Here is a 12262-nt window from a genome sequence, read left to right on the forward strand (position 1 = left end):
TCTCTATATAATTGCTTTTGTATTCTCTAATCATAACGTTTGCCAAGAATGCTGGAACATGTGGTATTTTATGAACAAATGAATACAGAGAAAAGCTATTCTACCTGAGAATTCTAATTTATTCATTGTTGATTGTGCTGAGGAGATTTTGGGGGATTTCTATCACACAATTGTATATTTAAAAACATTGGTAATTAGAAAATATTCATGGTCTACCACAAACAACTGGTTGTCTCTAAATTCAGCAAAAAGAAAAGGTTGTTGACAATAGTAACATGTACATTTCAATACATTTAAAGAAAATGTGCATACAAGTCCCAAGTTCCTGTGGTAATGCATATAGATTCAGAGTACAGTAGAGAAAACAGGTTAGTGAGCATAGTGGTCAGATTACAGTAAGTTACCTATTTTCATTTCTGAGACTGCTAACAATGCAAGAGTGAAACGGCTCAGGTACTCTCAGCTAAGCTTCCTTCATTGTTGTGCCATGTATAGTACAAGAATATGGTCAAGTACAGTGACAAAAGTTAATTTTTTAGACCATTGCTCTTCATTTCCTCACCCTCTCTTTGATGTTAGTCCTCTATTGTTCCAAAACACTGGCGAGCTGGGATATTGAATGGCAGTGTTTTGTACAGTACATGAAACATGTGACAGATGTGCTTTACAAATGCAGTCGTGTGGCGGGTTTTGGAAGCGAAACAGTAATGTATGTGAAAACAGGTGAATAGTGCTTAAGGGTTAGTGTGAATAACCTTCCCTCTCTAACTTTGCATAAAGGTTTTCTATATATTGTTCATAGATCCAGTTTTAGCAATGATGAAAAACTGTTACCTAAAACTCTGGAGTTTCAATTTAAAAGTGCTGCTGATATCCTCATGCCCTGTCTTTTTTTATCAAGATGTAAGAGAGTAGGGCGGGGAGGGACAGAAGCTGTGTAGAACAAAAGCAGGCCTAAACTGGGGACACACCTCCTGCTCTGCTATCCTATATACAGTAAACCTGCACTGTCACAGCCAGAAATCTCAGGGGGACAGCTGTACTCAGGGCAGGTCAGGGCATCACTCTCTCAGCACTTGCTCAGCCACCAGTATGACGAACTGCATCCAGGGATTTAAAGATTACTTCTGCCGGCCTAAGAACACAAATGTTCGTCTTAAACTTCCGTTTGTCTGCTTTGCCTGGCAGATTGCCATGATCATACTCTTTGGGGTCTTCGTCCGCTACAATAATGAGTCAGACGCACACTGGGTACAGAATATGGCCCAGAACAATATCACCAGTGCCATAGAGAATGATTTCTACTATAGATACCCCAGTAAGTATATTCATAATTAACGGATGGCCTTTTTTCTGGTTGACTATATATATAGGCTGGCTACAGTTCATGAACAATATGATCCTGAGATTCATTGTTATTGCAATAATAATGATGAATATGAATTTTTAGCTAAATTTTCAGGTAAAATAGAGATAAATAACAAATGAGAAATATAATAAAGAATCGATCTGTAGGTGTTTGTGCTAGCTACTTGCTGTTTTTTAACAGTTTCCATCAGACACTTTTGAAATTGCCAATACAGTTCCGGAAAAAATTAAGAGACCACTGCAACTTTTTTTTGTCCTTTCCAAAAAAAAAGTTGAAAAGGAATGTTTTGAGTGATGAACAGAATTGTTCAATTTGCAGTGGTCTCTTAATTTGAACCCTTCTGTTCTTCACTTAAAACTTTCCTTTTCAACCTTTTTGGAAAGAAAAGATAAAGGAGCAGTGCTCTTTAAATGTTGTTCCGGAGCTGTATAAGCTTTACAAATGTTACAATATTGTCTGTACAACCCCAACCATTTCAGTAATAAATGCAGAACTTAAATTTTCTGAAATTAAAGAGACTTGGGACAGTCATATTGTTGGATTGACTTTTACATCCAGTGCAACGTTGAAATTCATGCTTTCTTTTCACTTCCTATTTGATTTATTAGTTGTTAATTACGTTTTCAAATATATGTAAATGAGCACTGATAGCTCTAAAAACATCTTTTGTTTTAACATATTGAAAAAAGTCTATGTTTTCTAATTTATTGTTGTCAATAATAAAAAGAAATTAGGATGGATTTACAAGCTGTCAAAAACAAATTCTCATGAATGGGCCAAAATCTCTTGAGTCAAAATGTCTTCCCCGATGTGTGGATGGGTACAGTTAATGACGAGGTAGAGCAGAAAACCAGCAGGCTCTGGACCTCGTAGAATACGATTTAAATACACCTGGTATAAGCATAGATTGTAAACAGGTAGGCTACAGTAATTAAGATAATCTGCTCTGAAAGTTGCTTACTGTACATACAAACACTATTGGACATTTTTAAGCAAAACTGTATAACCAACCGTTTCTGTAACTGAATAATAAGATTGAAATGCTTAATTCACATTTAAACTCTAATCAACTGGTGTATACTGTATACATATGCTGCATAGACATTGTACAGATAAAGCTTCCATGAACCCTAGGAAAACCTTCCACCATGTGTGGACAATAAAGATATGTCCTTTTTCTAAATATTTCTGCTAATTGCGAACTGTTTTTAACACTTATCAAATACATACTGAGAGCCACTTGCACTGGATGCAATAACATATTTAATTTACTATTTGGATTTGTGTTTCACGAAATTACATCTTTCCCCTTTATCCAGGTTTCCAGGATGTCCATGTTATGATCTTTGTGGGTTTTGGATTCCTCATGACATTCCTGAAGAGGTACAGTTTCGGCGGGGTTGGCTTCAACTTCCTCATCGCAGCCTTCGGCATCCAGTGGGCTCTGCTCATGCAAGGCTGGTTCCACTCTCTAGACCCGTCGACTGGAAAGATCTACATCGGTATTGAAAAGTATGCAACCGCACTCACTGGCATTTCTGAGGATGCAATTTTTTTTGGCTGACATTTGATGAGGTATGCACAAATAAGATGACAGCACAAGGATGTTGCTTAATCAGTGGGTTGCTAGTCTCGCTGAGAACTCGGGATGAACAGACTATACAATGGACTCTCTTAGGCTTAAGTGAGCTGTCATCAGAGCTTAAATAGCAGTAAGTTAACTTGATGTGTGGACAAATACAGTATGCTTAGAAACTAAAGAACGAGAGTTGAGAAGGTTGCAGATTGACTTCTTCACTTCATATCCTTGAGCCTTATTACAGGAAAATTCAGCTTGAGGGGCAATCTATCATAGCTGTGAGACAGCCAAGACCAATAGGTGGATTACCACTGATCTAGTAATTCAGGTATTATTGCTGCATGACTGACTCTCTCATAGGTCTCATGTACCATAATGATGACAACACATCTGTGTCCACCCTTCCTCCCCTGTTTGACCTGTCTGTAGTCTGATCAATGCTGACTTCTGCGTGGCCGGCTGTCTCATAGCCTATGGGGCGGTGCTGGGCAAAGTCAGCCCAGTCCAGCTAATGGTTATGACCCTGTTCGGCGTCACTCTGTATGCCGTGGAAGAGTACATCATCCTCAACCTTCTTCACGTGAGTCTCGGCAAGCACACGCTCAGGTCATCCACACTGTATTAGCCACGGTTGGATCAGCAAAGTAATTCACAGCGTGTGACCCCGACACGGACATGCCCACTGTGTAGGCAAATATATACATTACGTGTACACAGAAAATACATGTTGGAATGTTTTGGGCACAATTCTTTTATTGTTTTCCTCTGACTTGCCCTCCCTTTTTCTGCATGTTTGGAAAGTAGTTTTATTGCGTCAATAAGGAAAAGGAGGGGGACTTCCCTAAACTGTACTTAATGCTTATTTATACTCCTTTACTGTAATAGATTCGATTTAAAACTACAGCAATGAGAAGCAGTAGTTATAATATCAGGATCTAGATGCAGGGAGATTAATAGAGTATGAGTGCTGTATAGTGCAGCTATTTTAGCTTATAGTTTAGAGGTGGATTGATGTGGTGAGCATTGTCCAATTAGCCTTGATGGGACAGATGGCCAATTGCTGAGGTCCACAGCACATCGAATGACACTGTCCAGGTAGCAGGATGTTTTGGTCATGATTAAAGGCGTAGGCTGTGATCTTTTCTGCACATTTGACCTCCCTGAAGGGGAGGTGGCAGTCGTTGATATCTGTAGGCCATACAATTTGTTTCAGCTGTCAGATGCAGGAATTTGCCCTCTGAATGCTATTGACTCAGATATTCTGCGTCTCTCAAAAACACACTATCAGAGGATGTACCCCTTGGGTTGTTCCATCAATTCCCAAATGACAAGCTGACATTTTAGACCTTCTTTGCACATCTGAAAAAAAACTATTTCTGACCAGTCCTCTTTTTAAAATTGCTTAAGCTCTGAAGTAGGATGGAGACGAGCAGCAATGTTTTTTTTAACCCTTTCCACATATTCTCAGTTGGATTCATGTCCGGACTTTGACTGGACCACTCCAAGACATTGACCTTTTTGTTTTAAAGTCACTCCAGTGTGGCTTCAGCTGTATGATGGCCTGCTGGAATATCAGTCTTCTTTCTAGTCCCAGGTCTCTTTCAGGTTTCAGAACGTTTTCTTTCAAGATTTTTCTGTGCTCCACTGAATTCATTTTGCCATCAATCTTCACATGCTTTCCTGGCGCTGACAAAGAGAAGCGTCCCCATAGCATGATTAGAGCACAACCTACAGAGAGATAATCTAAACAGAGAGGTTTCTGTTGTTCTCATTATCTAGGCACATTCACTTCCAATGAAACGTACATTCATATTGTAATTGTTAATGCTCAGATTCTACAGTATGCAGAGTAGCCACACTGCCCCTTGTGAAATAAAAAAATAATAATTACCACCAGTTTAAAGTGTCACAACATGTCAACCAGGTTTTAAATGCCTTTCTCCACAAGGTGCTCATTAAATATGTTCATTGCTCCAGGTGATACTGCTCATGTCAAACTGACTTCACACTCTTACCCTGAACTCAGACTTTCTACCCAGTAGCTAAGCTAACTAGTTAACTACTGTAGCCGGTGTCTGGCTGACAACACCAGCTCGGAGCTACATAAATGACCACCAATATTTCCGAAATATATATCGCTCACCCACTGAAATTAACATAACTTTTCTAAGATAGTGACATGCCCAATATCTAACGTTAGTCCCAGGGATAATGACCAAAGGGCTTCCCACTGGCAGCCAACATTAATGTTCGCCATGTAGCTGCATCATGTCGCCAGCTAACATAACATGGTTTGCTACACTTGATTAGAAATAACTGCATTCATCCCCACAGGCAATAGATGCCGGTGGCTCAATGATTATTCACGTCTTTGGAGGTTATTATGGTCTGGCCATCTCCTGGGTCCTTTACCGGCCTAATTTACATCAAAGCAAGCATCTGCAAGGCTCGGTATACCACTCTGATACTTTCGCCATGATTGGTGAGTTGCCTATCTGAGTCATTATTTACTTATTGCGCATATGCATGTTATGTTTCATTTTTCTGATTTGCTTTGTAACACTCTATTGATGGTGACCTACCTAAAGTGTGCAGGAGTTTCTGCCACGGCGCACTTTGCTATTCTAATGTGTATCTCACCAGGCACACTGTTCCTTTGGATGTTCTGGCCCAGTTTCAACTCGGCCACCACGTACCATGGAGACGGTCAGCATAGAGCTGCCATCAACACCTACCTGTGCCTGACCTCCTGCGTTCTCACCACAGTGGCCATCTCCAGCCTCTCGCAGAAGACGGGCAAGCTGGACATGGTAAGGACCCGTCACTCTACGTACGCGTGTGTTCTTTGCGTGACACACCTCTATTTCTGAGACCGACTGACAGCCTCTCAGTCATGGCACAATCCTCTGATTTCATAGAATTCATTAACAGGTTTTGGAGTCCCTTGACTGGCGCTGTCTTTCACATAACAGGTGCATATCCAGAATTCCACCCTTGCTGGGGGCGTCGCCATGGGGACCGCAGCCGTCTTTATGGTCTCCCCCTACGGCGCGCTGATCGTAGGCTTCTGCTGTGGCATCCTCTCTACCATGGGCTACCTTTACATTTCTGTGAGTCTCATCGCTGGCCACCGTCCGCTCATCCTGAAGCTGGAATGCTTTGGCATGGCGTGTTACGAAACCTGTAACCAGCCTATGGATTGTGCTTCTACACGGCCTGCATGGTCCGTAACCTGTATGCGTGTGCGCGTGAATCACTGTAGGAAGTAAGCAAATGAAAACCAGTGTTGAATGTGCACTACATGTACCCAAGGGACAGGTACTGTACATGTCCAGGAAATTTTTTTGACCTCTTGACCTCTCAATTGGCCAGTCCAACAGGATTGGTGATTGTGCAGGTGGTAGTAAATACAAATTAAACTGTAGTTGCAACAACACAGCTTGAATTTACCCCTTCGTAATTCGAGAGCCCTTCTAGACTATTTCTGAACAAGTACCAAGCGTCGTCTGATTTGTTGCCGGCTATAAGAGACTTGGAACAACCATAAGCAGGTACAAGTGAGTGTCAAAAACAACTTCAACATACTTCACAACACTCACATTCCCAATGGCTCTGCACTCCAGACATGAGCCCAGACTGGAAGGGAAAGGCTAACCATTCACATTTGATAATGTCAATACTTTAAAAAATGTAATAGATTAAACACGTTTTTTATCTAACCATGCACTCAGCACTAACAAAAGCTGCCAAAATGATATCCATCTGTCAAAAATGTAAATACCTAATTTCCCTTAGAGTAGCTAACATTTATCCGCGGCAAACAATATACTGCCTTTACACCATTATCTTTCTTGCTAATTAGCAAACCGATGCAACACTAGTATTTCTACATACCTCTGGTACAAACTTTCTCCATAAACACACGACAACACTAAGCATTATCAAAAGAAAAAGACCTCCAAAACCCACCAAGACTTGAATCTTCTGCCCAATTTTAACACCCAAATGTAAAAATGTAACCCCAGATGAGATCCCACATGTTACAAAACTATCAGCCTACAGATTTTGTCTCAGTATCTTAAACATAGATATCTACACAGTCTATAACCTGATTTGATGTGTGAAAATGTAGATGAAAAAGTATGCCATCTGGTATTGAATTCCTATATCTTACCTGTCTTATCTTACTCCAGCATCAGCCCTACTTCTTTTGCGTGGTTAGTCCAAGTGGTTATAAAGTTCAGATGGTGGTGAAATGTGTGCAAGAAACACAAAAGGAATGCTTAAATGAAACATGAATCCAAAACAAAGGCCAGCAGAGAGGGATCTTACATTCAATTTCAATTGAAATAACTCTATGAAAATAAAGACTTGCCTTAGCACAACACTTCCACAATCTTTCTCACAATTTATTGGATTTAGGTAGTTCTGTCCAAGAGAAAGAACCACCCAGACTAGTAACATATGCCCCACTGGAATATCGAAATGGAAATACGCAACCCAGACGAGCTCCCATATGTTACAAAATGAATAATTAGCATATGGAAATTACAGCTTGGCACCAACTAATGTTTAACTTCCTCACATAACAGTAGACTTATCAGGTTCTTTTCAAATACATAAATTATAAACATATTTACTTTTTATGAGTTATGTTGTTGCGGCTAGACTTAAAAAATAAAAAGTATTAAATTTACTGAGCAGATTCCCTTGCCATTTAATTGTTATTTTAATAGTTCTCGAATCTTTACCTGTGTCCTCCCAGCCATTTTTAGAGAAAACACTGAAGATCCATGACACATGTGGAATACACAACTTGCACGCCATGCCTGGGGTGATTGGTGGGATAGTTGGAGCCATTACAGCTGCAACTGCCAGCGAGTCAGTCTATGGAATGCAGGGGTCAGTATTATCTAGAACCTAAATGTGTTTCTTCTGTTTCTCCAGAGGTGAAACCTTTCAAGAATAATATTTTGTTGTTTATACAACCCCTTCTGCAGAGGGTGCTGTGTGGAACCAAAAAGGGTTTCATTTGGAACCAAAAATGATTCTTCCAAGAAACATGAAGTGTTCATTTTGGTGGAGAACTTTTTTGGAATCCTACATTCTAATAGTGTAGCATAGGTCACAAACTGAAGGCTATATATGGGACACAATACTGTGTATGTATTTTTTGCATTTAGGTTGATCAACACATTTGACTTCACCGGTAACTTTAAGGACAGAACAGTGTTTGCTCAAGGTGGCTACCAGGCTGCTGGCATGTGTGTGGCCATGGTCTTCGGAATTGGAGGTGGTGCTATAGTTGGTGAGTTTTTGGACAAATTACAGGGTTTATTAACACAGCCATCCTGGTAGATTTAGTTCCGGAACATTGGAAACCTCCAGGCAAACATCATGAATAGGACACCATAAACTGGTCAAACTAACCCCTTTAATGTCTATAAAAGCATATCCTGTACCTATTTCTCGGTTATTAATGTTTGATAGTTTGCTTTGTTAATGGAAGAAATGTAAGCTAGTTACATAAATTGCTGTTGACAAGTAAACATGACATGCTAGTCTGGGCATGTAGCTTATTTGTTTATCTTTTTTTCTTCCAAAAAATTGCTAGCTAGCTTGAATTGTAAAATGTGATAGTTAAGCTATCATCGTTATAAAAACAGCTAAAATAATTGAACATATCAAGTGTTCACCCCCAGCAATGTACAACATGCAAGTTTTAAAAAATGCTATCATTGCTAGCTAGCTAATATCGAGTAGCCTATTTGTGGCTCAGCCCTGGTACTAATAGGGTTTCCATAGTCTGTTGTTGTTCATTTCAAACTTGAATTTGACCCACTAAAATAAAGTCTCTGCCTCGCAGTTAATTGCGTGATTGTGAGAACAGGGTTCTAATCCTGCCCGAGGATTAGCCCAGAGGTCATGCAAAGAGAGGTGCAATCGGTCAGCGCCGTCTGGATTTGTGTGCTTAGTAATAAGTGTAAGGGTTATGGTGTGGACTCCATGAACTGACTTAAACGTTTGTCAAACCTTAAGCGTGCACTGAGTGTGCATATCCCCATATGAGTTGTATTAACGGTGAAGAACAAGATGAAACCAAACAAAGAATCTATGATTCCCCACATTGCAGCACTGTATTGGTTTCTAGCTTTCTAATAATTTAGAATCACAGCAACCCCTATCTTGCTCCATTCACATACTTTCCGTTACGTTGTTAGGCAAACTAGCTACAGCACCAGAGAGCATCTTCTCTGAGTGGCTTCTACAGTAGAGGGTGACGTTTCTGAAGAAACCCGAAGTCACAATTATTTACAGTATACTCTCTTCACAGGTGCTATCCTGAGGTTCCCCATCTGGGGCGATCCTGCAGATGAGAACTGCAATGATGATGATGTGTACTGGGAGGTAAGGAACTCAGCTGCTCCTCACCAGCTCATCGTACTACAACCACCAGCTGGTGACATCACCATCTACTTTGGCCAAACTGATAAATGGAGAACAGACACAGAGTTAGAATGAGTGAATTTCAGTGTGCAATCCATTGTAGCTAGGGGGTATAATGTACCGTTTTGAAAGTCCCTGTGGAAACGTGTAGGAACACCAGGAGAACCTAATCTTCGTGATCATTTATTATCTCTAATCTGTATGGTTTGTAAATGCATATGTTATCTTAAGCGGCAATAAGATGCCTTTTCAAACTATTAAAGGTAGATAGCCTTTATGTCACGACATGTAAATTATAATGACCATGTTTTCCTGGGGCTTGTTATGTACAACAGAAGTTTTACATAACATGCAAACAGTACAAACGGTACATAACAATGTACAGCATTGAAATATGTGAGTTTGTCCCTAAATGGGGCACACGTTTAAAGCCCAAACAATTGTGTAATTAATCCCACAAATGCCACGTGCCCCATGAAAAAAATATTGCAACCAGTATAAAAAATATAACTTTCACTGCAAATTTCTTCTCAGGTACCTCAGGACGAGGAGGATCAACTGGAGAGTGTCCCTCCCATTCTGGAGTACTGCAACTACATGACCAATAAGCCAGAAGATGAGTCATAATGATGGAATCCTTTAGGAAATGTGGGAATCAAAGGACTGTTCTATGACTGGCATTTGTCTCCTTCTCGTTTGAAGTTTCAAAATGCTGGCCCTGTCTAAGGTGATTGTACTTTCTTTAAAAACCTTCCTGACAGCTAGATGTCTGCCAGAACTGGTTAAAGTGCACACTGCACTCAACCCAAACTAAAGATTTTGTTCTCAGGACTACCCAGTGACCTTACAGAAAATTACTAAATCATCCCTTACCTGACAGTGTCATACAAGCCTGCCAATAATGTGCCAGTGTATTGTTCATTTGTGGAATAACGCTTCCTGTCCCATCCTAACATTTAGTAAATCCCTTTTGAAGTTCACTTTAAAATGGTTGACTTTAATTTGGTCCAATAGTTTTAGAGAGTTTATGCCTATGTAAAGTCAAGACAATAACATGCACAAATAATTTGTCAAAATGTGGGTTCTTCAGTGACATTCAGTGTCAAGTCCTTGGACAAAGTGTGGCAGTACCCAAACACCCTTTTACAGAACTAAGCCATAGAGAAATACAGACTAGCAACTGCAATTGACTGCAGTTAAACATACTTTAAAATGTCTTATAATAACTAAAGGTCCTTTTTTATTTAATTAAAATATGTTAAATTGCAATGTCAATTGCAGTTGCGTGTTTAAGATCCAGTGAAACATATTTAAAAATGTGACTGGCTCAAATTACAATACCCCAATAATTAAAGGGGTCATAGATACAATTTATACTGTACTACTAACAGTCAGGGTTTCAAGTTAATGTTTTCAATGTTTTTTCTACAAAATTGTTCAGAGTCCATGTAAACTTTCTCCCCCTTCTGTCAATCAATTAGCATGGATGTGTGGTCTTCTCATTCACACTCGCACTAATTTCAGTGTAGCAGCAGCATAGCACACACAATATATATTACACTAAAATAAGCACAAGCATAATAATCCTTATATAAAAGTTAAACAATGTGCACAGTTTAAAAGATTACAAATTTGCAGGTATAGCTAATTGTATTCCAGTCTAGTTCAGTAAGGAACAAAGTCTTTAAAACATTAAAGGGAAGGTTTCTACACAGTGCTCCTTAATTTTGTCTGATTTTTTGGATTGTTTAAGTGGTTTGCTTTTCCTAATGCACTTTTAAATGTACTTTCGAATTTTGGTTTGATTTAATATTGGATCTTTCATGACATGACAACTTGTTTGAATTTACCGTATATACTATTATCTTTATTGTATATCATTTATTATTGTCTTTAAATGTAGAAGATTATTCCATAACAAAAACAGAAAGTGAACTGTTTTAAGTTTGTCATCGTTGTTAACCAGTCCTAGTCATGCGCTATGGAGAGCCATGGATCTTCGCAAACACTAGCCTGTTTAATAATTATCATCCCCAAGATCAGCTCATTGGTTAATCTACTATATAAGCAAAACAGAGACATTGTTTCAAGTAATTTGATTCCATATACATTTTTTAAGAAACTGCACCCCCTAAAATTACTAGAAGTTTCAATAAATTCCCATAGTATTTCAAACATTCTGCTTGGCATAACTGCAATTTACAACTAATTCCCCCCCAACCCGGAATTTGGGAAATCCAGGGAATTTATAAAAACGTCCCTGAATTGTGCCAGTGTTTCTGTGATTGAATTGGCTAAGCTGCTCAGCAAGAGAACCCCCATCATCTCATCCTTCATTCTCACACTGCCTTGACTGTCAGCCGGTATTCCCCATCGCCTTCCTCAAATCAGCCCAGTGTTTTGCCTTTGCCTCGGGGTCCTGATGGCTGTGCCCATCCTTCCTACTTAGAAGTGATGGCCAGAGAAATGAATCCTGCCCTTACCCCTGTTTCCCTGTCTACTTCCACTGATCTCAAGGACGGGAGACTTTGCCCAGGGAGAATACGTCCGTTTTTTTTTTTTTGTTAGGGCCCTGTTCTAAAATTACAGGTTAGAAAGATGGGCCAAAAAGAACGATTGTTATGGTACGATTATTTAAGAGGTCAACACACTGAAGCATTTGCTATTAGATTATTTATTGATCTGTCCTGAATGTGGACGCAATGGAAGTCAGAAATAGTTTATCAACGTACAAATGCACGTTTATTTTGTCAATGACATAACATGCTCTTTCTCCAAACATTGGATATCTCAGATGACACAATCTTATTTTAGAAGAAGCCGTGTGATATTTGTGACCATGAATGGCTTTAGTAGAACGCATTTAT

At 39.5% G+C, this 12262-nt stretch overlaps 1 protein-coding gene across 1 annotated transcript; it reads left to right on the forward strand.

The window, feature by feature from the left end:
* Positions 1-1013: 1013 nt before the first annotated feature.
* On the forward strand, positions 1014-11112 carry LOC105022536 (ammonium transporter Rh type C). The gene is made up of 10 exons (XM_010891053.3): positions 1014-1318; positions 2689-2881; positions 3378-3528; positions 5283-5430; positions 5592-5758; positions 5921-6058; positions 7714-7850; positions 8132-8256; positions 9283-9356; positions 9930-11112. Exons 1-10 carry the CDS (start codon positions 1093-1095, stop codon positions 10020-10022), a joined length of 1452 nt encoding a protein of 483 aa, XP_010889355.1. The 5' UTR covers positions 1014-1092; the 3' UTR covers positions 10023-11112.
* The last annotated feature ends 1150 nt before the right edge of the window (positions 11113-12262 follow it).

The sequence above is a fragment of the Esox lucius genome, chromosome 22 (genome assembly GCF_011004845.1).
Source record: "Esox lucius isolate fEsoLuc1 chromosome 22, fEsoLuc1.pri, whole genome shotgun sequence".
NCBI classification, from domain to species: domain Eukaryota; kingdom Metazoa; phylum Chordata; class Actinopteri; order Esociformes; family Esocidae; genus Esox; species Esox lucius.